General features: G+C 48.8%; 1 protein-coding gene across 2 annotated transcripts in view; it reads left to right on the plus strand.

Moving 5' to 3' along the window:
* LOC120374953 (unconventional myosin-X-like) overlaps positions 1–24087 on the plus strand; it is a 220960-nt gene that overhangs the window by 104791 nt on the left and 92082 nt on the right. For both annotated transcript variants that reach the window (XM_039495411.1, XM_039495412.1), the window contains 4 exons: positions 9886–9992; positions 13579–13881; positions 21794–21833; positions 23195–23980. In XM_039495411.1, the coding sequence (XP_039351345.1) occupies positions 9886–9992; positions 13579–13881; positions 21794–21833; positions 23195–23980 (1236 nt within the window). The remainder of the gene's footprint in view (positions 1–9885; positions 9993–13578; positions 13882–21793; positions 21834–23194; positions 23981–24087) is intronic.

Here is a 24087-nt window from a genome sequence, read left to right on the forward strand (position 1 = left end):
GTTGAAGCAGGGCTGCAGGTCGAACGGATAGGTCAGAGTGAGGAAACATGCAGCTAAGGGGTCAAATGCATTATTAGCATAGAAGCTTGAAGTGACAGAGGAAGAGTGGTGGGGAGTGTGAGTTTGTTCCACCCTCCCTGAGCAAAATAATAAGCATACAGTTTTACCAGTATGACTGCATCTATGCTAGGGTCTTTTATCAGAACATGGCTGTGTCCACCAGCAATCACACCTCTTCACACCACTGATTGACATTGCTAGGCCAGCTGAAGTTTGTAGTGTTGACATCGCTGGACAGAAGGTGGAATCGTAGGCTGGACAAGGCAGTTTTCACATTAGCAAGTTGAGGTAAACACTAAGTGGGAGCCTAAGGGTTTACATGACCTGCTAACAAACCTTATACCTACAAACTGCCGTGTCTTCACCAGGAGGTTGCTTCATGTTGGCTAACACATGTTAAAAACGTACCTTTTTGCCTAGTGAAGACTTGATTTATTTTCTGTCTTTTGAGTGAAAGTGAAGTGAACAGGATGAGGATCAGTTGCCCTGGAGAGAGAACAGTCGCCCCATGTGTACCCTCTGTACCAGTTACACTAACTATAAAGGCAGCAGTGTTACCTCATGCTGAGAGTCCCCAGTTAGAACTAAACCATGACTCTTTTTTGGAGGGGAGGGAGGATTTGAGGGGAGGGCATGGAATGGAGGGATGTAACCTAGGAAGGAGTTTGGGGGGCAGAAGGGAGGGGGTGGCATGGAGAAGGGGGAATACTTCCTGCAAAATGAATTGGAGGATAATCTTATCTCTAGTGATTGTTTGGAAGAGGAAGGAAAAGACTCTGAATTAATATAGTAGATTGTGTAGGTCAGGAAAGGAAGTGAGGAAGGGAGGGCAGGATGGGCTTTGTGTTTCTCATTAATACTAGTGCAGCTGTCCTGCTGGCAATAGCCAAGCTTTTGTTTATAAGAGGAGACTCAGGCTCTGTCCTGATGTATGCTAGAGGTTAGGGCCTGGCAGAGTGAAACGGGCAGAATGTTAGCAACAGTTTGTTCTTCTTCGACTGCTTGTTCATGTCCGTCCATGTAGGTGTGTGGGCGCCCACATGTATGGTAGCCAAAGATTTTTCCCATAGCAGTATCCATAGGGCCGGCTCTGGTGCCCCTCGGAGCCCCGCGCTCATGTGCCAGTATATGGGGTGCCACTGGCCCTGCACCGTCTCAGTCAGCGGCGGCTCCAGGCACCAGCGCTCCAAGCGCGTGCCTAAGGCAGCAAGCTGCGGTGGGCGGCCTGCTGGTCGCTGTGAGGGCGGCAGTCAGGCTGCCTTCTGCAGCTTGCCTGCGGGAAGTCCTATGGGCCTGCGGATTTGGTGGCAATTCGGCAGCGGGTATGCCGAAGCCGCGGGACTGGCGGACCTCCTGCCAGGCAAGCCGCTGAATCTGTGGGACCGGGGACCTCCCGCAGGTGCGCTGCCGAAGGCAGCCTGCGTGCTGTGCTTGGGGTGGCAAAAAAGCTAGAGCCGCCCCTGCTCTCAGTTCCTTCTTACCACCAGTGATGGTGGCTGGAATACTGCTTGCTCTTGCAAGGGCCCTTAGCTTCTCAGACCATGAGTTTTGTTTACTATAAATAGTTCCTTAGTGTTAAGTGCTAAGTGTTTGAGCGTTAGTTAGTCCCAGGGACGGGGCATGCCCCACTCCCTGGGGTTTAAGCTGCGTGCCACCTGCTCAAAACTGATGCCAGTTAGTGAGCCACACACAAGTTCTCTCTGGGTGAGGCACATGTAAAGGGAAGGTGCCGAATCTGTTAAAATTTTAGGCCCCATACCTGAAAGGATAGGGACATAGACCTGAAGGCATTTCTAATGGAAACTGCCCTATGCCTGGCATCGGAATCATCCAACTCGGCACCCAGCACGTCCACGTCAGTGCGGAGTGCATCATCATCACCAGACCGGTCCCGGCACCAATCCACCTCACCGGCCAGAAAGCAGCACAAGAAGATGCGTCCAGTTAGGAGCGGCTCTCTGACGCTGAGTGAAGCAATTGATGCAAGACCTGCGCAGGGCTGCTCACCACCTCCAAAGCCATCCTCCAGTGCGGGTTTGCTGCCCAGCTTATCCAGCCTTGATAGAGACTCACCACTGACTTCAGGGAGCGATTGGGACCCTATGCACTTCTTAGTGCCATCAATGCCTGAGGCCTTCCAGGCTGCGAAGGACCTAATGTCGCTTCCTGGGCCACCTGCAGCCAGAGACTTATCTAAGGCCCTTGTGGACCCATCAGAGTGGCCCGCTCCATGGAAAAGCCTGTGCTGAGAGCACTCCCGCTGTCACCAGCGCAGTTCCAGTTGCCATGTCGCCACTCAGCCCTTGGTTTAAGTCGGCCACGTTTGCGGAGCTGTTCACCTGCAAGTCAAAGATTGCTGGCACGATGCTTGTCGATGTCCCGGCACTGGTCAATATCCCGGCACCAATTGATGTCCCAGCACCACTCATCACTGAGGCACCGGTCACCATCCTGGCACTCCAATACCGTTCGAGTTCCAGACATCACCAATCGTGATCTCGATTGCCTTCTCCAGACATGCGGACTTAGTCGTCGGCTCCGGCACACTCTCGAGACCGTCGGCAACCAGTTCCTACTGCGCCTCCATGGTCGGACAGAGAGGAGTATTTGGGATCAGGGAGTGACAGGGGCTCCTACCATGACCAGCATCGGTGCCCTGACTAAGGGCCAGATTTCTCTGTGGGCCTATTGCCATGTGCCTAGTGACCCCAGCAGTGGCAGATCTGGAATCCATGGGGGCTTCCCCTTGTAACCAGGCCCAGTCGTACCAGGCACTCTCATTGGGGTCTGAGGCCTAAACCAGAGCAGGGGCCCAGCAGGCACCAATAACAGAACTGCATCAAGAAGAGGGCACTGAGATCCCAGCTGCCTCAGAACAAATGGCTCCTGAGCCTGAGGAGGAGCCATCTGTGGAGCCTGTTGCCACATCCTCTTCCTCGTCCCTGGACAATGCGGTGGCGGGGACTGCCAGTGTACCCCTTGATGATTTCCGAGCCCATCAGGAGCTGCTCAAGCAAGTAGCCTCCAATTTGGGACTCAAAATTGAGGCGTTTAAGTAGTAGTCAGACGATCTCCTTGACATTCTAGGTGCCTCTTCTCCTTCAAAGGTGGCCCTACCTGTCCACAGTGGGGTCCTGAAAACTGTCAAGGTGATGTGGCAGACCCCTTCTTCTTTGACCCCCTACGTCTAAGCGGGCAGAGAAGAAATACTTTGTACCTGCTTAGGGCTACGAATACAAATATACACACCCTACTCCCTGATCATTGGACGTGTCAGCAGCCAATGAATGAGAAAGGCAAGGCCAGATTAGTGCGATCCCCTAAGAACAAGGATGCAAAAAACCTGGACCTGTTCGGTAGAAAAATATATTCTACCACTAGCCTACAGCTGTGCATTGGAAACCAACAGGTGCTACTAGGGCAGTGTGACTTCAACTCCTGGACCTCAATGTCCAGGTTTGCAGACTCCCTGTCTCAGGAGTCCAAGCGGGAATTTACAGCTGTAGTTGAGGAGGGTAAGACGGTAGCTAGGGTGTCTCCAAGCAGCATGGGATGCTGCAGACTCGGCAGCGCTGGCGATGGCGTCCGGTATCTGCATGAGACGTAGCTCCCGGCTCCAGTCCTTGGGATTGTCACAGGAGGTCCAGGCTTCCATACAGGACCTTCCCTTTGAGGGCGAGGCCCTTTTCTCACAGCAGACTGAGATCAAACTGCACAGGCTCAAAGATTCTAGGGCCACATTAGGGCCTTTCTATTCCCCAGGTGGCCAGGAGGCAAGCCCACCCACCGCCGCCGCAGCCTAGATACTTGGGGTCATCGAGCCAGGGAGCTTTTAGAAGGAACAATAGAGGCTTCCAGCATCACCAGTTGGGCTCGTCCTCCTTGGCCGAACAGCAGGCAACCACCTGCTGCTCCAGTGGGCAGAGGCAGGCGTTTTGAGGATGCCCCCAAGGGCAACACACCAGATTTATCTCTGGATCCAACCCCTGTTTTGTTTTTGGAAGCTAGCCAGCTTCCTAACATCATTGGCGCCATATCACGCCGGAGTGTTGGGTGCTCAACATCATCGAGTCCAGTTACACCCTTCAGTTTTCCTGTATCCCACCCTCCTTTCCCATCCCTCTTCAGGGACCCTTCTCATGAGCAGCTCCCTATCCAGGAGGTAGAATCTCCACTATGGCTGGGGGGTCGTGGAGGAGTTTCCTCTGCATATGAGACAGAAGGGTTTCTATTCCCGGTACTTCCTAATACCGAAAGCCAAGGGGGGCCTAACACCCATTCTTGATCTGTCTCTCCTCAATAAGTATCTCAAGAAGTTGAAATTTCGCATGGTCTCCCTAGCCTCCATCATCCCCTCTTTGGATCCAGGAGACTGGTATGCCTCCCTCGACTTGAAAGACGCCTACTTCCACATTTCCATTTTCCATGGCCATAGGCACTTCCTTTGCTTCATAGTAAGTGAGTGCCACTTCCAGTTTATGGTGCTTCCCTTCAGTCTTGCGGCACTGCCAAAGGCCTTCACAAAATGTAAAGACGTCGAGGGGTGCAAATTTTACCCCATCTCGATGACTGAGTCATCAGAGGCAGCTCCTGGGAACAGGCCCACCACAGTCTTGTGCTGGTACAAAACACTTGTCAGGACCTGGGGCTGATCATAAATGAGCAGAAATCTGCCCTGGTTTCAGTGCAGTCAATAGAGATTGAGTGGTCCTGGACTCTACCCGAGTCAGAGCTTTCCTACCAGAGTCCCGTTTTCGTACCATGTCATATCTCATCGGTCGGGTAAGGACATATTTCTTCACCACTGCTCGAGTCTGCCTCAAACTATTGGGCCATATTGCAGCATGTACATACATGGTCAGACATGTGAGACTTCGCCTTCGACCGCTGTAGGCCTGGCTTGTGACAGTCTACAAACCCATCAGACACAGGCTAGATCATCTGGTGACGATCCCATCACAGGTCCTGGCATCCCTCATCTGATGGACAGACCCTGGCTATATGCTGGATGGAATTCCCTTCATGACTCTGCCTCCTTTGGCAACCCTGATTTTTGATGCCTCCGATCAAGGTTGGGGAGCTCAGCAAGGCAGCTTCAGTATGCAAGGCCTCAGGTCGCAAAGCGATTGTCACCAGCACATAAATGTCAAAGAGCTCAAGGCCATATGTCTAGCCTACCAGGCTTTACTTCCATATCTACAGGGCAAGGTGGTTTGCATTCTTATGGACAATGCCACAGCGATGGTCTACATCAACAAACAAAGTGGAGCTTGCTCATCATCCCTATGTCAGGAGGCTATGCAGTTTTGGAATTGTTGTGTACAGCACAGCGTCCTCCCAGTAGCTTCACACCACCCAGGAGTCAACAACTCGTTAGTAGATCTCCTCAGCAGGTCCTTCTCGTCTCACCACAAGTGGTCCCTTCACCCGGAAGTGTCCAATATGATTTTCCAAAGGTGGGGGTGTCCCCAGATAGACCTGTTTGCGTCCAAGCTGAGCAAGAAGTGCTGGGAGTTCTGCTCAATCCAAGGGTCTGAGGAGGGCTCCCTGTCCGATGCCTTTCTTCTCCAGTGGTCGGAAGGGGTCCTATATTCCTTTCCGTTGATACCACTGGTACACAACGTTCTCCTGAAAATAGAGAGACAAAGCAAAGGTCCTCATGATAGCTCTGGCATGGCTGAGCCAACAGTTCAGCATGCTGCTGGACCTATCTGTGACAACCCTGTTGACCCTGTCTCTTCGACTGGACTTGCTCTCTCAGAATCAGGGCACTCTTCTGCACCCCAATCTGATACCCCTTCATCTAATAGCATGGCTGCTGATTGGCTGAATGCCGACAAGCGGGCCTGTTTGGTGCAGGTTCAGCAAATCCTGTTGGGTAGCAGGAAGCCTTCCACCTGAGCATCTTACCTAGCCAAATGGACGTGTTTCACCTGCTGGATTTAAGAGAAAAGAATCTCCCCCCTCCAAGTCCCCCATTCAATCTATTCTGGATTACTTGCTCCACCTTAAACAGCAAAGCCTAGTCCTGTCATCGATTAAAATGCATCTAGCGGCTATCTCGGCTTTCCACCCGCTGGTGCAGGGTAAATCAGTATTTTCTCATGAAATAACAATCTGGTTCTTGAAGGGCCTGGAGAGGCTCTACCCTCAGGGCCTCAGTGGGATTTAAATCTAGCCCTCTTGCAACTCATGAGTCCTCCCTTAGAGCTGATGGCATCCTACTCCTTGCTTCTACTTTCATGGAAGGTTGCCTTTCTGGTTGCAGTTACCTTGGCCTCAAGAGATCAGAGCCCTAACTTCGGAACCTCCGTACATGGTATTCTACAAGGACAAGGTCCAGCTGCGTCCTCACCCAGCGTTTCTACCAAAGGTGATGTCACAGTTTCACTGCAACCAAGACATATTCTTACCTGTTTTCTTCCTGAAACCTCACAAGTCGAACTAGGAATGCAGGCTACACTCTCTGGACGTTTGGCGGGTCTTAGCCTTTTATATCGAAAGGACCAGACCCTTTCGTAGATCCACTCAGCTCTTTGTGGCTATAGCAGATAGAATGAAGGACCTAATAGTTTCCTACCAGAGATTTCCTCTTGGATAACAGTGTGCATTAGGTTTTGTTATGTACAAGCAGGTGTGTTGCCACGAGCCATAATCACCGCTCATTCCACCAGAGCGCAGGCTTCCTCAGTGGCATTCCTTGCACATACTCCAATTCAAGATATCTGCAGAGCCACTACTTGGTTCTCAGTCCATACCTTTGCATCCCACTATGCTATCACTCAGCAAGCCCAGGACAATGCCAGCTTCGGCAAAGCAGTATTGCAAGCCACATGAAAGTGAACTCCAAATCCACCACCAAGGGGTACTGCTTGTGAGTCACCTACATGGAATGGACATGAGCAAGCACTTGAAGAAAAAATGGTTGCTTACCTTTCCTAACTGTTGTTCCTCAAGATGTGTTGCTCATGTCCATTCCACAACTCACCCTCCATCCCCACTGTCGGAGTAGATGGCAAGAAGGAACTGAAAGGGCACAGGGCTGGCGGCACCCCACATACTGGCACATGAGTGTGGGGCTCCAGGAAGCGCCATAGCCAGCTCTACAGATACTGATAAGGAAAAAAATCTCAGGCTACCATTCACGTGGGCACGCACAGACCTACATGGAATGGATTTGAGCTACACTTCTCGAAGAACAACAGTTACGAAAGGCAAGCAACTGTTTTTTCCAGTGCACCATGGCCTTAATTTGTGATGCCATGACAAGCAGCAGCTATACCAAGACTCCAAACTCTTGTGTTTCCTTTGCTCCTCACTCTAGCACTGCCCATCACATCTGTCTTCAGTTAGGACAAAGTTCTCCCCATCTATATCCCACTCTAATCAAGTTTTTCTTGATGTCCAGAGTGACATTTTATGCGGTCCTGTTGGAAAAAAGAGGAAATTGGCTTAACATTGCAGAAGGTTTCTTCTTACCATCTGAAATCCAAGGCACAGTAATACAATTTCTCCTTCACCAATGTTCTCTACAGGTGAATTTACAGATTTGGCACTTAAGATGAAAAGTGTATGCTAAAAGGAGCAAAAAAGTTTTGCAGATATCTCTGTAATAGACCTTCTCCAGGGAGGGGCTGAATGGATTCTGTACATTGCGCAACATATACACTATACACAGCGTGCGCACAAATATGTGAACATCCATGTGTGAACAGAGACCATTTTGTGTACACAAGTGCATAGCCCTCAAATACATATGCTTCCACTTGCAAGTGTTCACTGCTATGTACAGTCAACATTCACACATATATTCTTGAATATATATTGACTAACACCATCTTGCTGTGTGTCTGACTTACTATAAGCTTCTGTCAGTTTCTAATATGAACAGAAACGATGGCAAAAATAACCCCTATATTTCTGAATCTAGTCACTCTTCCCTCAGATGAAGATGGGCTTAAACTCTTGAGAGTGGCTATGAATTAAATGACAGAGAAACAGATGATTTGCTTATGGTTTTCCTGACAAGGGAGATTTCTCTACCTGTAGTTTGAATTCATTTTAATCTTTCTTATCTGCTTCCTGCAAAATGCTATCATTTCACAGCTAGCTATTATTGGCAAACCTCATGTTGTTTGGGGATCAAAACGCCCTATCTTGGATGGATATTCCTGATAAATACCTGAGTGTTCTCTGGGTTTTTAATACTTTAGCAACACTTGTGAGGCTTGTAATGCCAATGAAGTCTCTGTGAATTGGGTACTTCTGCTGCATGGTGGAGTTGCATTCCTGGCCCAACTCTCAAGGACAGCTCCCTCCCTGCCTAAACATTTGTAAGGTGTCTATCACTGTAGGCATTGTCCCTATTAATTATTTTGTTCTGGTACCACCCACAACATACTAGGTTCAGCGTAAATCTGATGGAAAGAACAGTCCCAAGAAGTTCATAATTTTAAAAGACCAACAAACTGACACAGACTGTGGAAAGGGATACAACATACAAGGAAAGTGGTCAAGGTGGTGACTTTTTTTTATAGAGTGTTCTCAATTCCTTGACCATTATTAATCAGCTAATTTCTTGTGGGCGTTGTGATGGAAGCTGTTCTTCAGGAGAGATTTAAATGCAGAGAAAGCAATGAGGGAGGGGGATGTTCCATGCAGGTGGGGCAATGTGGAAGAAAGAACAGAGTCAGTTATGGGAGAGGTGGAGAAATAGGACAGCAAGGCTAGTATCACTGGTGGAGGGGAGGAGTTGGAGACAGCGATGTGAAGAGGCATGTTAGATAAGTAGGAAGAGGTAGAATTATGTCGAGGGTGCTGCCTAGTGATTAGAACAGGGAAATTTGTTTTGATTCTAGCTCTGCTGCTGAGTTGATATGTGATATTGGATATGTGGCTTTTAGTCTCTCTATGACCCAGTTCCTGCATCTGTAAAATGTGGATAGTGCTGCCTCCTGTGTCACAAGGCTGTGAGCATTAATCAGTTAAAGTTTGTAAAGTGCTTGGGGGCCCTTGGATGGTAGTTGCTAGAGAAGAACGAACTATTATTAGCTATTATAAAATGCAACCTCCAGTACAGTAGCACATCTGTGGCAAGGACACCTCTCTCTTTGGGGTGCATCTCCCCCTTTGTATTCTGCAGTACAGAAGCACATTCAGTATGGAGAACCCTCTCCTCAGGATTCCTTTAGATCCTGCAGTGATCAGATTCCTTTGGAATGGCCAGGTGATGTTTGATTGGGGATGGCCAGTTTCTTTATGCATTTTTCTCACCATTAGAGATTTCTGATTCTTTCATTAATCTTCACTTTTCAGAGTGCAAACTGCTGCCAGGGTCCTGGAAATGTAAGTGCTCAACTCTGCACCCAAAATGTGGCATGATCTCTTTTTGAAATATTTAATGTCACATATTGGTAGCCAGGGCCCAATGCAGTGAGAAAATAGATTTGTGTGAAGAAAAGATCTCAGCTGAGAACGGGTTAATAACTAGCTTGCACACTCTCCTCCTCCTTCCTTATTTTTCCTTCCCTCCCCCGTCTCTCTTTCTTTAAAGCCTTGACCACAGAGTGAAAGGAGGCGGGGGATGGGCTTAGAGTTTGGCTCATGTCCTGTGCAACTTTTTCCTTTTAATACCAGGAAAGGCACCCCAGCCAAAAGTGAGGGGTGGCTCTGGAGAGGCTGCAGCTCTTGAGCAGAGATCACAGGGCAGCAGCATAAAGAGAGCACTCTGTGCTTGTCACCAAGGGAATGAACCTCCTGACTCTCCCCCGGGGCTGATTTCTTTCCTCTCTTTGTGTTTGTTGAAACTCCTCCCCACGGTGTCAGGTTTTCCTGAAGGAAGCTCTTGAACAGAACCTGGAGAAGGATCGGGAAGAGGAGTTGAGGAAAGCAGCTATCGTCATCCAAGCCCACGTCTTGGGCTACATGGCAAGGTCAGTGTTCTGGGCTGTCTTTGCGTTTTCTCCACCTGTCTGCTTGCAGTATCCCCCATCCTCTCCTCTCCTCTATGGTATTCTCATCAGCACTTCCACTCTTCTGTTCCCCGCATCCTCCAAATCCATTGGCTAGCTACAAAATCTGTGTTTCTGCTGAAATCCTTGTCTGTGCTATAGTCATTTCTTTGACCACTGCAGCCTCCTCTACCCCCTGCTTCTTACACCCCCCCCCCCCCAGTGTGTTAAACATGCTGCTGCAATGACCAGGTCTGTCCACTGACTCTCTGCCTCTTCAGACTCCTCATCCTCACCTTCACGGGTCTCCAGAACTCTGCCCCCTCTACCTCTTGGCTCTCAGCTCCCACTCCTCCACCCTTTACCTGCCAGCTTCACCTAAAGCTCCCTTCATCTCTCATCTTCCCCTCTCCCAAGTCTGCCTTTATTAGCACTGTCCCCAAGGCCTGGAGCAGCTTCCCTTCTCCTATTGTCCCAGGGGCCTTTCTCTCCTTCTTTAAGTCACTCTTAAGAACTTACTACTTTGGGCTAGTCTTTCACCACTGATCTCCTCTCAGCTGCTCCCTTTTGCCACTACTGCTCCTAATCATAGTAGTGTTAAAGAAAAGCTATTACAGAAGAGCCATCCCCTCTCCTGCCCCTTGAAGTTAATGTAACAGCTGACTCTTTAATGATTGTAGCACATGCTGCTTGCCAAAATAAAGCAAAATGCTGTTTCCATGCCTTCCCCTCTCCCCATGTCTGGGTGCCTTTACTTGCTATGCAATCTGTGTAAATTAGAGTGTAAGTTTCTCATGGCAGGGACATTTAAATAATAATAATTAATAATCATAAACCTCCAGATATTTTGGGGAAGGAGGGGAGTTATCACATTGGAAAACATAGTTTCTAGGCAGCATTGCTAAGGGAAAACTGCAGTGTCTCTTCTGTGACTTTCCTGGAAAGGAAAGTACCCAGCTAGTGGACTGGGAGATTGGGATGCACACTGTTCATCTAAGTTTAGTCTTCAAATGAAGCGATGCTGCTATGGTCAAAAGGAAGAATCCTTATACAGCAGCTGGTGGCAAATGAGGCATTGCAGAGGGAGGTAAAGGAGCAGAAAACAGGGAAGATGAAGGTTGGAGAAAGTGAAGTATCAGAGGGGTAGCCGTGTTAGTCTGGATCTGCAAAAGCAACAAAGAATCCTGTGGCATTCTATAAGGTGCCACAGGATTCTTTGTTGCTTTTGGAGAAAGTGAAGTTAGAAAACCTTTTTTGTGATGATTTCAGTGTTGCACTGCATCAACATTAGAGAGGCTCCAATAGAAAGGAATTAGTATGGGACAAGTCCAGAAAAGGTTTTAAGTGAGTAAGGCAAAACTAGAGAGTGCTGCCATGTAGCACTTAGAGCTTGTCAGTCACCAAGATTATGTAAATTAAGCAGAGTAAGCCTGCCATGAAGAGTTAGATGTTCCAGGATTTTACTGTCATCTTTATCCATATCTTCAGGGACTTGTTCTGAGAATTGGGGAAAGAGGTCTAAGGGATGAAAGGTTACATGGTTGGCTCTGTACACTCTGCTTTACTTTCCCAGAAGCTCAGGGTGTCTGACAGTGAAATACCTGAATCAGAAAATAATCCAAAGTGAAAATGCCCCGTTTTGTTTAACAGACCTGCTCCCTATGGGACTCCTAGTCACAGCTGCTGACTCCACCAACTAAAATACGTTTTTACTTTTCTTAGCCCTTCAGGACCTGTGGAGAACTGGGGCTGTAAACTGGGCTGTGTCCCTGTTAGCCTCACAGGACCTGCATGGGTTTGGGGGAGGGAGCCACACTCCGTCCCCATCTGGCTTCTATGACTCTTGGAGGGGGAGCCAAGCTTTAGCCCAGTCCCCTGCAGCATCAGCAGAATAGGTAACTAAATTCCAGTTGCCAAATCAGGGCCCCTGTCCCCTTTGTGTTTTATATCTGAGTACGGGTGAAGTGCAGGATCACTGTATTTCACAGCCCTCCTGCATTGGCTGAAAAAGTTGGCTTTACCTTGGGAAGTGGAGGAAGATGGGCAGAAGGCTCCAGATGGGGAGTTACAGTCTATTTCCTGTGTATACCTGAGGTCAGGTTAGATTATCATAATGGTCCCTTCTGGCCTTAACCTCTGACAGCAGAGCTCATAGATATTATCAGGAAGAGCACCATGGAGCTGAGTAGGGCCTTGGCATGGTACTCTCAGTGGAGCTTTTGGTAGATGTGTTTTGTAAAAGCCTGTGCCTTTTGTCTATATGCTTTGTCCACCTTAGAGGAGGCTGAGTATGCAGCTGGCCCCACCCTCTGTATGAGGAGAGGCACTGAGGAGAAAAGTGGGGGGAAGAGACAGTCCCCAACCAGTTTATTTAAACTTGCTTCTGTCGCCCTTTCTCCTTCCTCCCCTCTCTGTAGCCTGCACCCAGCTGCTGCTGGCAGAGCCATCCCTTGGGTACGGCGAATCAGGGGGACTGCTCCAGGCCCCGCACTTTGTGGGGCCCAGCTCTTCGTGAGGAGGTGGGGGGGAGGGTGAGGCAGGAGGGTGAGCAGGGTAAGGAGGCGAACAGGGAGGCGGGTGGGTGGGAAGCAAGGAGGAGCCCCCCTACCAGAACCCCCCTCCCCCCAGTGCCTCCTGCCCACCGGTGGGCCCCACCAATCAGCGCCTCCCCTTCCCTCTCAGTGCCTGCTGCCTGCCGCAGATCACATGTTTCGCAGCATCAGGAGGCACTGGGGGGTAGAGGAGCGAAGGTGCAGGGTGGTTTGGGGAGGAGGAGGAACTGGACAGAGGAGGGGCAGGAAGAGGTGGGGTGGGGGCGGAGCAGGAATGGGAAGAAGCAGGGCAGGGGTGGGGCCTGGGGGGGAGGGGCAATAGGGCCTGGGCAGAGCCAGGGGGAGCACCCCCCGGCAGATTAGAAACTCGGCGCCTATGTCCCACAAGTGCTGCTCCCGCCCCTCTTCTTCTTCGGCCCCCCTCACCCCCTGGGACAGCCCTGGCTCCTGGAGCCCTGGTTTCATTGATGTTGATGTAGCACAATCTTAGATGCTTATGCTGGCCCTAGGGGATCATTCTTGGGTTGTGTTTGAAATTTCAAGGTGGTTCAGTGACCAGCGAAGTGGATGCTAGGGGGGTTTTCCTCTATAAAGATTCCAGGGGGTCTGTGCGTAGGGCATACAAGTGTGCTAGGCTGGTAGTTTCCCAGAGATGTGCATGTAAGATTTGAGGAGCATGAAACTTCCTTTCTAGTGGGTGACAATCTGTCCTTCCTCCCCTGGGGATCTCATGGTCATTTTCCCTTTCAACAAAGGCAGACATATTAAAGCAGCTCCAAGAAGGGTCACTTTGGAGACAGGAATAAGGTGTCAGATGCAGGAAAGAGGGCAGCAAGGAAAAGAATCTTCAGGTGGTAGAAAGAGAGGGAGCGACTTGTGCCCCCTATGGGCACTGGACGTCATTTGTTCAGCACTTTGGTACCCTGGGGAGCCATTCCTTAGAAACGCGAGAGACATGACTGTAATAGAAGTGGTCAGTGACTCACGGCCCTTTAACTGTTTGGTTTTGTTTGTAGGAAGAAGTACCGAAAGGCTCTAGTCAGTATAGTGACAATCCAGAAGAACTATCGAGCGCACTTCTGGAAGAAAGCCCTCCTGCGACTGAAGGCCTCGGCTGTTGTCCTGCAGAAACATTGGCGTGGCCAGCTGGCTCGCAGCCTCTATCGGCATCTGCAGCAGGAACAGAGACGGAAACAGGAAGTGGAGAAGAGGAGAAGGCAAGAAGAGGAAGAGCAGATCAGAAGGGAGGAAGAGGAAAGACAATGGCAAGAAGAGGAGGAGCTTAGGAGGAAACAGGAGGAGGAAGAAGAGAAGAAAAGGTACTGGATTATTTCACACAGCTTTAGTTACATGGCTGGCCCCTAGTAGTGAATCTGCCAAAGTGTATGACTAGGTGATCAGGAAGAGTCAGCATGGATTCACCCAGGGCAAGTCATGCCTGACTAACCTAATTGCCTTCTATGAGGAGATAACTGGATCTGTGGATGAGGAAAGCAGTGGATGTGTTATTCCTTGACTTTAGCAAAGCTTTTGATATGGTCTCCCGCAGTATTCTTGCCGGCAAGTTAAAGAAGTATGGTCTCAAAGCAGAACCAATCCCCAACTAAATCATCCCAGCCAGGGCTTTGTCAAGCCTGACCTTAAAAACCTCTAAGGAAGGAGATTCCACCACCTCCTAGGTAACCCATTCCAGTGCTTCACCACCCTCCTAGTGAAAAAGATTTTCCTAATATCCAACCTAAACTTCCCCCACTGCAACTTGAGGCCATTAATCCTTGTTCTGTCATCTGGCACCACTGAGAACAGTCTAGATCCATCCTCTTTGGAACCCCCTTTCACGTAGTTGAAAGCAGCTATCAAATCCCCCCTCATTCTTCTCTTCTGCAGACTAAATAATCCCAGTTCCCTCAGCCTCTCCTCATAAGTCATGTGCTCCAGCCCCCTAATAATTTTTGTTGCCCTCCGCTGGACTCTTTCCAATTTTTCCACATTCTTCTTGTAGTGTGGGGCCCAAAACTGGACACAGTACTCCAGATGAGGCCTCACCAATGTTGAATAAAGGGGAATGGTCACGTCCCTCGATCTGGTGGCAATGCTCCTACTTATACAGCCCAAAATGCTGTTAGCCTTCTTGGCAACAAGGGCACACTGTTGACTCAGATCCAGCTTCTCGTCCACTGTAACCCCTAGGTCCTTTTCTGCAGTATTGGCCCCCACACTCTTTTATCAGGCAATGGATTTCATAGTGCAGCATTCCATCAGGTCCATAGGCATTAAGATTGGTGATCTCTCACCTCTCAGATCTTGACTATGCTGCTGATGTTGTTATTCTAGTACAGAGCCCCAACAGGTTTTGCGAGGCACTCCATCAAATGGAGGCGGAGTTGGCTAAGGTTGGCCTCCGTGTTTTGTGGTCAAAGACAAAGTGGCAAAATCTAGGCTCAGGTCCATCTGTGACGCCAGTCTCTTTGAATAATTAAACTATTGAAGCAATCTCCAACTTCTGCTATTTGGGTTCTATACTCACCAATTCCTCCAACTCTCACATGGAGGTTTTCAACTGGATTGACATCGAAGCGTTTGCCATGGGTCATTTACAGTCAATATGGAATCAGCATCATCTCAGCACAACCACCAAGTTCAGGATCTATCTGAGCTGTATCCTTTCTGTAATGCTGTACGGTTGCGAAACATGGCAACTATGCCGCTCAAACTGGGCAAAGCTGGAGACTTTCCGCACAAAATGCCAATGTAGTATATTGGGCATAAAGTGGAATGACTTCATCTGTAATACAGATGTTTACAGTTGTTCTGGTCTACAGACTACTGGGGCCATTGTCCGCAGATGGAAACGTTATGCTTTTCGGACATGTCGTGAGAATGCCACAAGACATTCCAGCAAACACTGTTTTCCAGGTGGCTTGTAACATCCGGGATTAAATTCCACCAGCTGAGAGGAGGAGGTAGCCCAGAGGCAGGCCCCCTATTGCATGGGTGCATCAAGTCTGTTCTGACATTGGACAGCCTGTCAAGCCCTTGTCGCCACGCACGAACAGACCAAATGTTAAATGATTGCTGCGGCCAACTGTTCAGCTAAGCATTGAAGAAGAAGGGAATGTTGTTGGGAAGGTGGTGGCATGACCTCTCCAATAATATCTATGTTTCTCAGGTCTCTTTGATCTCAGTTGGTTCTTCTGACAGCCTGAGGGTGGAGTATGTGTATGACTGAGGCCTGGTTTACACTTGTGGTGGGGATCGATCCAAGTTGCGCAACTTCAGCTACGTGAATAATGTAGCTAGAGTTGACGTACTTAGATCTACTTACCACAGTGTCTTCACTGTGGTAAATCGACTGCTGACGCTCTCCCGTCAACTCCGCCTGTGCCTTTCACTCCGGTGGAGTACTGGAGTCGATGGGAGAGTACTTGGTGGTTGATTTATCACTTCTTCACTAGACGCGATAAATCAACCCCCACTGGATTGATCGTTCCGGAGGCAAGTGTAGACATGCCCTAACACACTTCTCCTAATGAAGGATATTGTCCATGCTGATTATTTTAGAGTATTAACTGCCTTCGGTCTATCACATTTGAAGGGCTGTTGATATGCCAGTGGACTGTAGCAGGGATTCTGAGTGTTGTTTTAAATGGCTCTGCTCTTTGCCCCTTGAGAAAACCTTTGGACAACTAGCTAACTCAGCATCACCACCAGGGTGCTCTTAAGTGAGCTCCGAGATGGTTCTGACTCATTAGCCTTCCTATTTAGTTATATATCAACTGCTTAACATTTTCCATTATACAGTTTTCGACTTTTTTTTTTTTTAAGAACTTTAAGTTCTTTGAGCAATGATTCCTATGTGTATTCCATAGGTGGGTGTGCATGTTTTTCTTAGCAGTGTCTGTTGGCCTACATGTTTGTTGTGTGTCTCCTTGTGTTCCCTGTCAAAGGTATAATATGTAGTGCGGTTTGGTGCCTCTCCAGTTCCCTCTTACCGCCATGTGGCCTGAGTCAGAAACCCCTGTTCCTTCACTCTCTTAGGACTAGTCTAAGCTAGAAATGCTACAGTGGTACAGCTGCGCTGATGCTCTCTTATCGGCTTAATAACTCCAACTCCGTGAGAGGTAGAAGCTATGTCAGCAGGAGAAGCGGCACACACCCGCCTTGTGTACCTACACCTAAGCGGGTGGAGAGACAATACTTTGTGCTAACTAGGAGGAGAGATTTCCTTTTCACCCACCTGCCCCCAGCCTCCCTTGTTGTCCAAGTGGGCTCTGGAATGGGCAAGGCAGAAACCACAAATATCCACTTCTCTGGACAAGATGGCTAAGTGGCTAGACTTGCTGGGAAGATTGATTCCACTGCAGGACTGTAGTTCCACATTGCAAATTATCAGGCTCTGCTAGCAAGTACGACTTTAATAACTGTGGTAGGCTAGCAGAGTTCACAGACAAGCTCTCTCCAGAACACCAAGAACAATTCCATGTGCTGGTAGGCAAAAAGAGACTGATCACCAGGATGGCTGGCCCTCCGGGCAGCAGTGGACGCAGTTGACGCATCTTCTCGATCTCTAGCTACCGGAATAGTTACGTGAAGAGACTCGGGGCTACAATCTTTCTGCTTCCCTAGGGGGTCCGAAATGCGATCGAGGACCTATTTTTTGACGAGAATAATCTCTTCAACAAAAAGACGGATGAATCTTTGCACTTTTTCAAGAATTCCAGATTGACGCTACAGGCCCTTGGCATATATTCTGGCCCCTAGACTCAGGCAGCAGAAACAACCCTTCCACCCGTGACTGCGCACACCCTACCCTGCCTACTATCAACAAGAGCCCCCACGCCAACAACAACAATCTTGGAGACCTTACTTTCCTGCCTCTGCCACAACTACCTCCTTGAACCTCTCCCAACCAATGGCCAAAGGACAATTATGACGCAAACCTCCCTCAGTGCCATGTGCGCAGAGGTGCATTAAGATTTATTGGGGCCCTAGGCACAAAGAACATTTGGGCCTCCCACAACGCCCTTGCCATGGGGACCCGCCCCCTGTTCCTCCTCTCTCCATTCCCCTTTCCTTCCCCCCACTGCATCTCTCTACCATTCACCCCTTCCCCCAGTGCCTCTTGCCCCCACCCCACCCCCTTTCCTCACTGCTTCTTCCCTCCCCGCCCAACCCTCTTCCCCATTGCTTCTTCCTGACACCCCTTCACCCATTCTCCTCCCCTCACTCCCTCATTCCCCTTTTCTTCCCCTCACCCCACCTCCCTTCCCCACTGCCTCTTCCCCCCCACAGAGCTACTCAATGCTGGCAGAAATGACTGGAGCAATGGCATGTGATCCCACATGCATCCCCCACACCTCGCCCCTGTAGGGGGGGCATTGCCCTCCCCAAACTACATCCATCCCATCTCCCGACACTGCAACCTCCATCCCCCCTGAGCTGGGCTCCCTCTGCCCAGAATGGGACTCATCTGCCCTGCAGCACCCCCTGACTTGAAATGGTTTCCATTACATACAGAATTTATAGTTTGGTTCAAAGGCTCACAGCATCCTCACTATAAATATTGTTCCTGCACCCTGCCTGCAGGAGCTAGCGGCGACCATGCCTTGCTCCCTGCTCTCACCTGCCCCCAAGGCAGGTTTCTTTTGTTAAAAGGGCTATGTCCTCTCACTTTTAAAAGTGGAGGGACCATGGCCCCCCTGACCCTCCTTCCACAGTTTCAGTGTCCTGGGCTCCCAGACCCTCCACCTGCCCTGGGGAGGCAGGGACAGGGCTGTTCTCGGACACCCCAGCCCCCCACCCAAGGCAGGTGGAGGGTCCGGGTGCCCCCACAGCAACCCGAGCTACTTGGGTGGCTCTGGCTTACAGCCTGGCTGGGGCCCTGGGTGGGGAGCAGAGGAGAAGGGTGTGTGGTCAGAGTTCCAGAACTCCTGGGGGCCCCCAAATTGGCCAGGGCTCCTGAGCATGGGCCCTGTTGGCCCGTGTGGTAATCTGCCACTGCACCCGTGCCCTATGTCATCTTTGGGGTGATGCTCTTCTCCCCGCCTGGACTGGCGACCTCTGCTTTGCCTTTCCCCTCATTCGCTCCTCCCGCAAGTGCTACACAAGATTCGCCAGGACAGAGCCAATATCATCCTCATAGCCTCTTTCTGGCCCAGCTGTTCTGGTTCGCAGACATCCTCAGATTCTGGCTTCTGCACACTCCTAGATCTCCTCACACAAGATCAAGGGAGACTCAGTCATCCCAATCCAGACCTTCTTCACCTCACAATCTGGTATTCAGATGGGCATCAAGTATGGACTGTGCATACACTGCCTCGGTTCGGCAACTCCTCATGCAAAGCAGGAGAGAATCCACCAGAGCCTGCTACTGAAAGTGGAGAGGTGTTGACCCACACTACCTATTATATCCTCGGTGGGGAACACGAGGAGATGCACAACACACGTGTGCGTCAACGGACACTGCTAAGAAACACTTCTAGACTCAGGTGCTTGGTATGCATGTGCTTCTATGTGTGGAATAAGATAGGGACCACATATCTCTAAGAACTTCTAATTGTAGGTAAGTAACCTCATCTGCATGATTTTTAATCCCCCTGTAAATTTGATCATAGATTCCAAGGCAGAAGGGAGCACTGGAATCATCTACTGTGATGTCCTATATAGCACGAGCCATAGAATGTCCCCAAAAGAATTCCCATCTTTTAGAAAAACATCCAATCTTGATTTAAAAATTGCCAGTGATGGAGAACCCACAACTCTCAGTAAATTGTTCCATTCATTAACTACCCTCATAGTTAAAAATATATGTCTTATTTCCAGTCTGAATTTGTATAGCTTCAGCTTCCAGCCAGTGGATTGTGTTATACCTCTCTCTGCTAGATTGAAGGGACCATTATTAAATATTTGTTCCCCATGGAAATACTTATAGACTGTGATCAAGTCACCCCTGAACCTTCTCTTTGTTAAGCCAAATAGATTGAGCTCGCTGAGTCTGTCAGATAAGGCATGTTTTGTAATCCTTTAATCATGCTTGTGGCTCTTCTCTGAATCCTCTCCAATTTATCTACATCCTTTTTTATCATTACCTGTTAGGTTGATCATTACCTGTTAGGTCCACGCCCTCTGGGGCACCTGGCATTGGCCACTGTCGGTAGACAGGATACTGGGCTGGATGGACCTTTGGTCTGACCCAGTATGGCCATTCTTATGTTCTTATGTTCTTAACCTTCTTGAACTGTGGGCACGAGAAATGGACACAGTCTGCCAGCAGCAGTCACACCAGTGCCAAATATAGTGGTAAAATAACTTCTCTATTTCTAATCAGGATTCCCTTGTTTATGCATCCCAGGATCCCACTAGCTCTTTTGGCCACAGTGTCCCATTGGGAGCTCATGTTCAGATGATTAGTGTTCATGACTAATGCTGCAAGTTTGTCACAGTGCTTACCTCGGGGAGGGTCCGCAGAAGCGTCGACATCCCTCGGCTCATAGGGGGAGGTGTGGCCAGGGGGCTCTGCGCGCTGCTTCTGCTGGCAGGCACCACCCTGCAGCTCCCATTTGCTGCGGTTCCCAGCCAATATGGGAGCTGCAGAGCTGGCACTTGGGGAGGAGGCAGCGTGCAGAGCTGCCTTGCCGTGCTCCGCCTAGGAACTGAGGGATATTGCTGCTTCCGGGGAAGCGTGGAGCTGGGTAGGGAGCCTGCCAGCCCCGCCAACACTCCCCCAGCACCAGCGGGGGTCTTAGGTCCCCCCAGTACCCTTGACACCTCCCTGGGCCATCCCAAGCACTCATGGCACCCCTGGGCTGTCCTCCCGAGCACCCGCGACACTCTTGGGCCGCCCCCCTCCCCAAGATTTAGTCAGGGTATATAGTACAAGTCATGGACGGGTCATGGGCTGTGAATTTTTGTTTGCTGTCCATGACTTTTACTAAAAATACCTGTGACTAAAACATAGCCCTTTATTCATGACCCCCAAATCTTTTTCAGAGTCCCTGCTTCTCATTATGGAGCTGACAGCAACTAATACTGCATCTTGTGCTTTATCTGTTACGACACTGAGCCATAAGCATTCAAGATCATTTTCTTTTGAGTTATCAGTGATTTGGAAACAGGTAATGCCATTTTTGACATAGCGTGCTGCTTCCCCTTGATCCTTTCTAAATAGGTCAGAACCATTTATTTTAACATTCCAGTCATGCAAATCAACCACTAGCTTTCAGCAATACCAACTAAATTGAATTTATGCTCATGAATAAGCAATTTCATTTCTTGTTTGTTGCCCAAGCTCCTAGCACTGGTATATACGCAATTAAAGAATTGCTTCTCTTTGTGTCTTTTGGTTCTCAGATTGGGCTAAGTTTTATAAATCACCATTTCCAGTCTGTTTTGCTCAGTAGAAGTTGTTGTGGGAAGACTGCTGAAATCCTCCATACCCATTACATCAGGACTACGCATGCACTGCCCCGGATTCTTGCTCAGTATGCCACATGCAGCTGAACCTCCAGATGGACACATGCACAATGGCTGGGGTGGCTGCTTTCTCCCAACAAAGTACTGTTTGCCTCAGGAGACAGTGCACCAGGCTGGGAACCAGGAGATTGACACTTTGGGTTTTACTTTTTGAGCTCCCTGGTATTAATAATTCAGTGTCATTTACAGTCTTTATTATTGAGCAAGGTCCCATATGCCACTGAGAGGTTATGCAAGCTGAAAATGTAACCCAGATTGCTAGCATGGAAGGGTCTAGTCCTAGCCACTTAGCAGAGTGCTTAGATTTGGCAGGTTCTTTCTGGGACACAGTGTAGCTATGTCAAGTGCTAAACAGAACACAGGCTTAACTATGGGGTTGCCATGGCTCTGTCCTATATTTAAAAAAAAGAGAAACTGAAATTCTGCACATAGAGCCTGATCCCGTGTTCTTGGAAATCAGTGGAAAAGCCTCCCATTGACCACAATGGCTTTAGCTCAAGACCATAATGAGTCTATGTAATCCTGCCTTCTTGTCCTTTCAGCCCCACTCCATTTGATCCAATTTCCTGATTTACCTCAAAGTAAAGGATGCACGTGCCAGGATGGGCCATGCCAAGCGTGCTTGGTGGTTTTACTAAATCAGCTTTATCACAGGAGCGTTACTTCACCCTTAACCATGGAGAGATGATTCTCCGTAATTTCTGTTAAAATACTCGGATCATCTGGGTCTGTCACTTACTATTGTCTTCTTTTGAACAGAGAAAAAGAGCAGCTGAATGCTGTACTCCAGGTGGCTCAGGTAAGTTTAATTGTTCATTCCTTTGCCGGGTCTCCTCTTGGGACCTTCTGTAACTCAGGCCCCTCTGCTGGTTGCCTTCACTGACTATGCTTTTTCCTGAAATATGCACCTTTATTTGACTGTGATAAAACATGTTAGAAAAGCTCCCTATGAAAGCATTCTTTTCCTTCTTAATCTGCAGGTGCCTGACCGCAGCAGAACGGTTGTCTAGTTAACATGGCATGTTCATGGTTTTAGTATCCTCTTGCATAGTTCCTATCTAGACATTTCAGGGTTAGACAGGTTGCATCCTATTTTATCTCTGACGGTGAACTTATTGCACATGACCTTTTGATGAGCTGCAATGTCAGTCCATTTTGCTATATTGTTGCCTGCAACAATCAAAACAAAGGAAAAGTGGAAAGGAGTTAGAACTGCTATGAATCTCCACCTTATCATTGCCAGTCTAATCATTCAAGGTTCTAGCAACATAACTGAGCATGTTGAACAAGCTGATTGTAAAAACAACTTGTTATTTTCTGGTCTCCCTTCCTTTATCTTCTTCAGCTAATCCTGGTTTGTCAGCTCAGTATAGATGAGAGATCCAAATGAAATAACTTTTTAATGCACATACTAAACTAGCAAAAAGCAGGATCTAAACAACAGTTTGAGTCTTAATCCGAGCAGGCACTGATCACTGTGGAAGGAAGAGACCACCTAGTTGGTTGCACTGTCATATTTGTGTGGAACTACATGGATTTACACGATACCTTTAATATTTATTGTAGACCCATCAATAATCATTTTCCAGCTCATAGGAGGGCAAGAGGGGGCCCCTCTTTCTCTCCAAACTGTCATAATGTTTTCTAGTCTCCTTCATCATCTGTATATTGTGGTGCATTTCCTGGAATTTTCCGTCATCTCTACCATACTTCAGTATGGATAGCAGGTGGACAGGCCTGGTCCTCTAATAAAGCAGCTCCAGTGAGGCTACAGAGCAGCTGAGAAATTCAGAGCTATATGCTTTGACTGGAGATACCTTAGCTCTGTACTGGAGTGGGAGGGAGAAGTGCACCTCCCTGCAAATTACTTTGACACAGACCTGACACTTATATTGGAATCCCCAACCTAGAAAGGAGGTGACTGGAAGAAAGAGAATGAGTAAAGATGTGGTAATTACCCCTGTGGCGTTTGGCCCACAGATGCCCAAGGGATGCAGAGTGGGAAAAGCAGAAAGGATTCATGCAGTGGCTTCTTATAGAGGGGAAGTGAGAATACACAACAGGCATGTCCCTGTGGGGAAGAGAAATTGGAGGACCCAGGAAGGCAGCCCCTCTATAGGTTGGAGCTCTTTAATTTGATACTGGCACAATTTCTTTAAGGTGGAGGTGTTAAGGACCCAGGAGGAGGAGCTCCCACTGCAGGAAGAGGAGAGAAGGCAGATGGAGGAAATCCTAAGGCTGGAAAAGGAGATTGAGAAGCTACAGCAGCAACAGAAGGCAGATCACATGTCCATCACCTGCGAAAACACCAAGAATGAGATTAACCGGCAGCGAGAAGAGGAGATCCAGAGGCTAGAGAAGGAAGCATCCAGGGTTGCTCAAGAGTTCTTGGAACTACTGGATTTTGGAAACCTGGATGAAAGCGTGCAAAGCCTAGAACATTCACTCTCCAATGACGGAACCCTCAACATTGACTGCAGCCTTGTGGCGCCTCTGGCTGAGGAGGAAGTAGATGAAGGCTTTCATGCTGATGATGAGGGGCTCTCTGTCCCCAGCCTGGTTGTTTTGGATCAACACTTCACCAAAACCAGCGACAAGTCCACTGAGAAAGACACATATATGAATCTACCATTTCTGAGAAGGGGTAAGGTGGAGGTAGACAGTACTACAGATCATCTTATGGAAAGCCCCGAGGAGCACAGTGCTCCATCTGACACCACAGAAAGTATTTACAATACAGTCTCAGAAACCCTGAGGAGTAACAGTGGGGAGATGGGAGAGCCAATTTACAGCTTCCCACCTGATGTGGAGTCTGACTATGACCACGAGGAGTTTGATGGTTTTGGAGATACTGGCAGCACCTTGGCCGAGCCCCTAAATGGTGAGGAGATCTTGAGGCGTTCCCATGGTACCAGCATGGACTCCAGTCATGGCAGCCTAGACTCGGTAAGAATTTTTGCGTTCAGCTGAAAGCCAGTTTTGTTTTATTGGCATTTTTGACCTTTGCCTTTTTAATACATATCAGACCGATGCTTTCATTCTCTGGTGTCTCA

The sequence above is a fragment of the Mauremys reevesii genome, linkage group 11 (assembly GCF_016161935.1).
Source record: "Mauremys reevesii isolate NIE-2019 linkage group 11, ASM1616193v1, whole genome shotgun sequence".
NCBI classification, from domain to species: domain Eukaryota; kingdom Metazoa; phylum Chordata; order Testudines; family Geoemydidae; genus Mauremys; species Mauremys reevesii.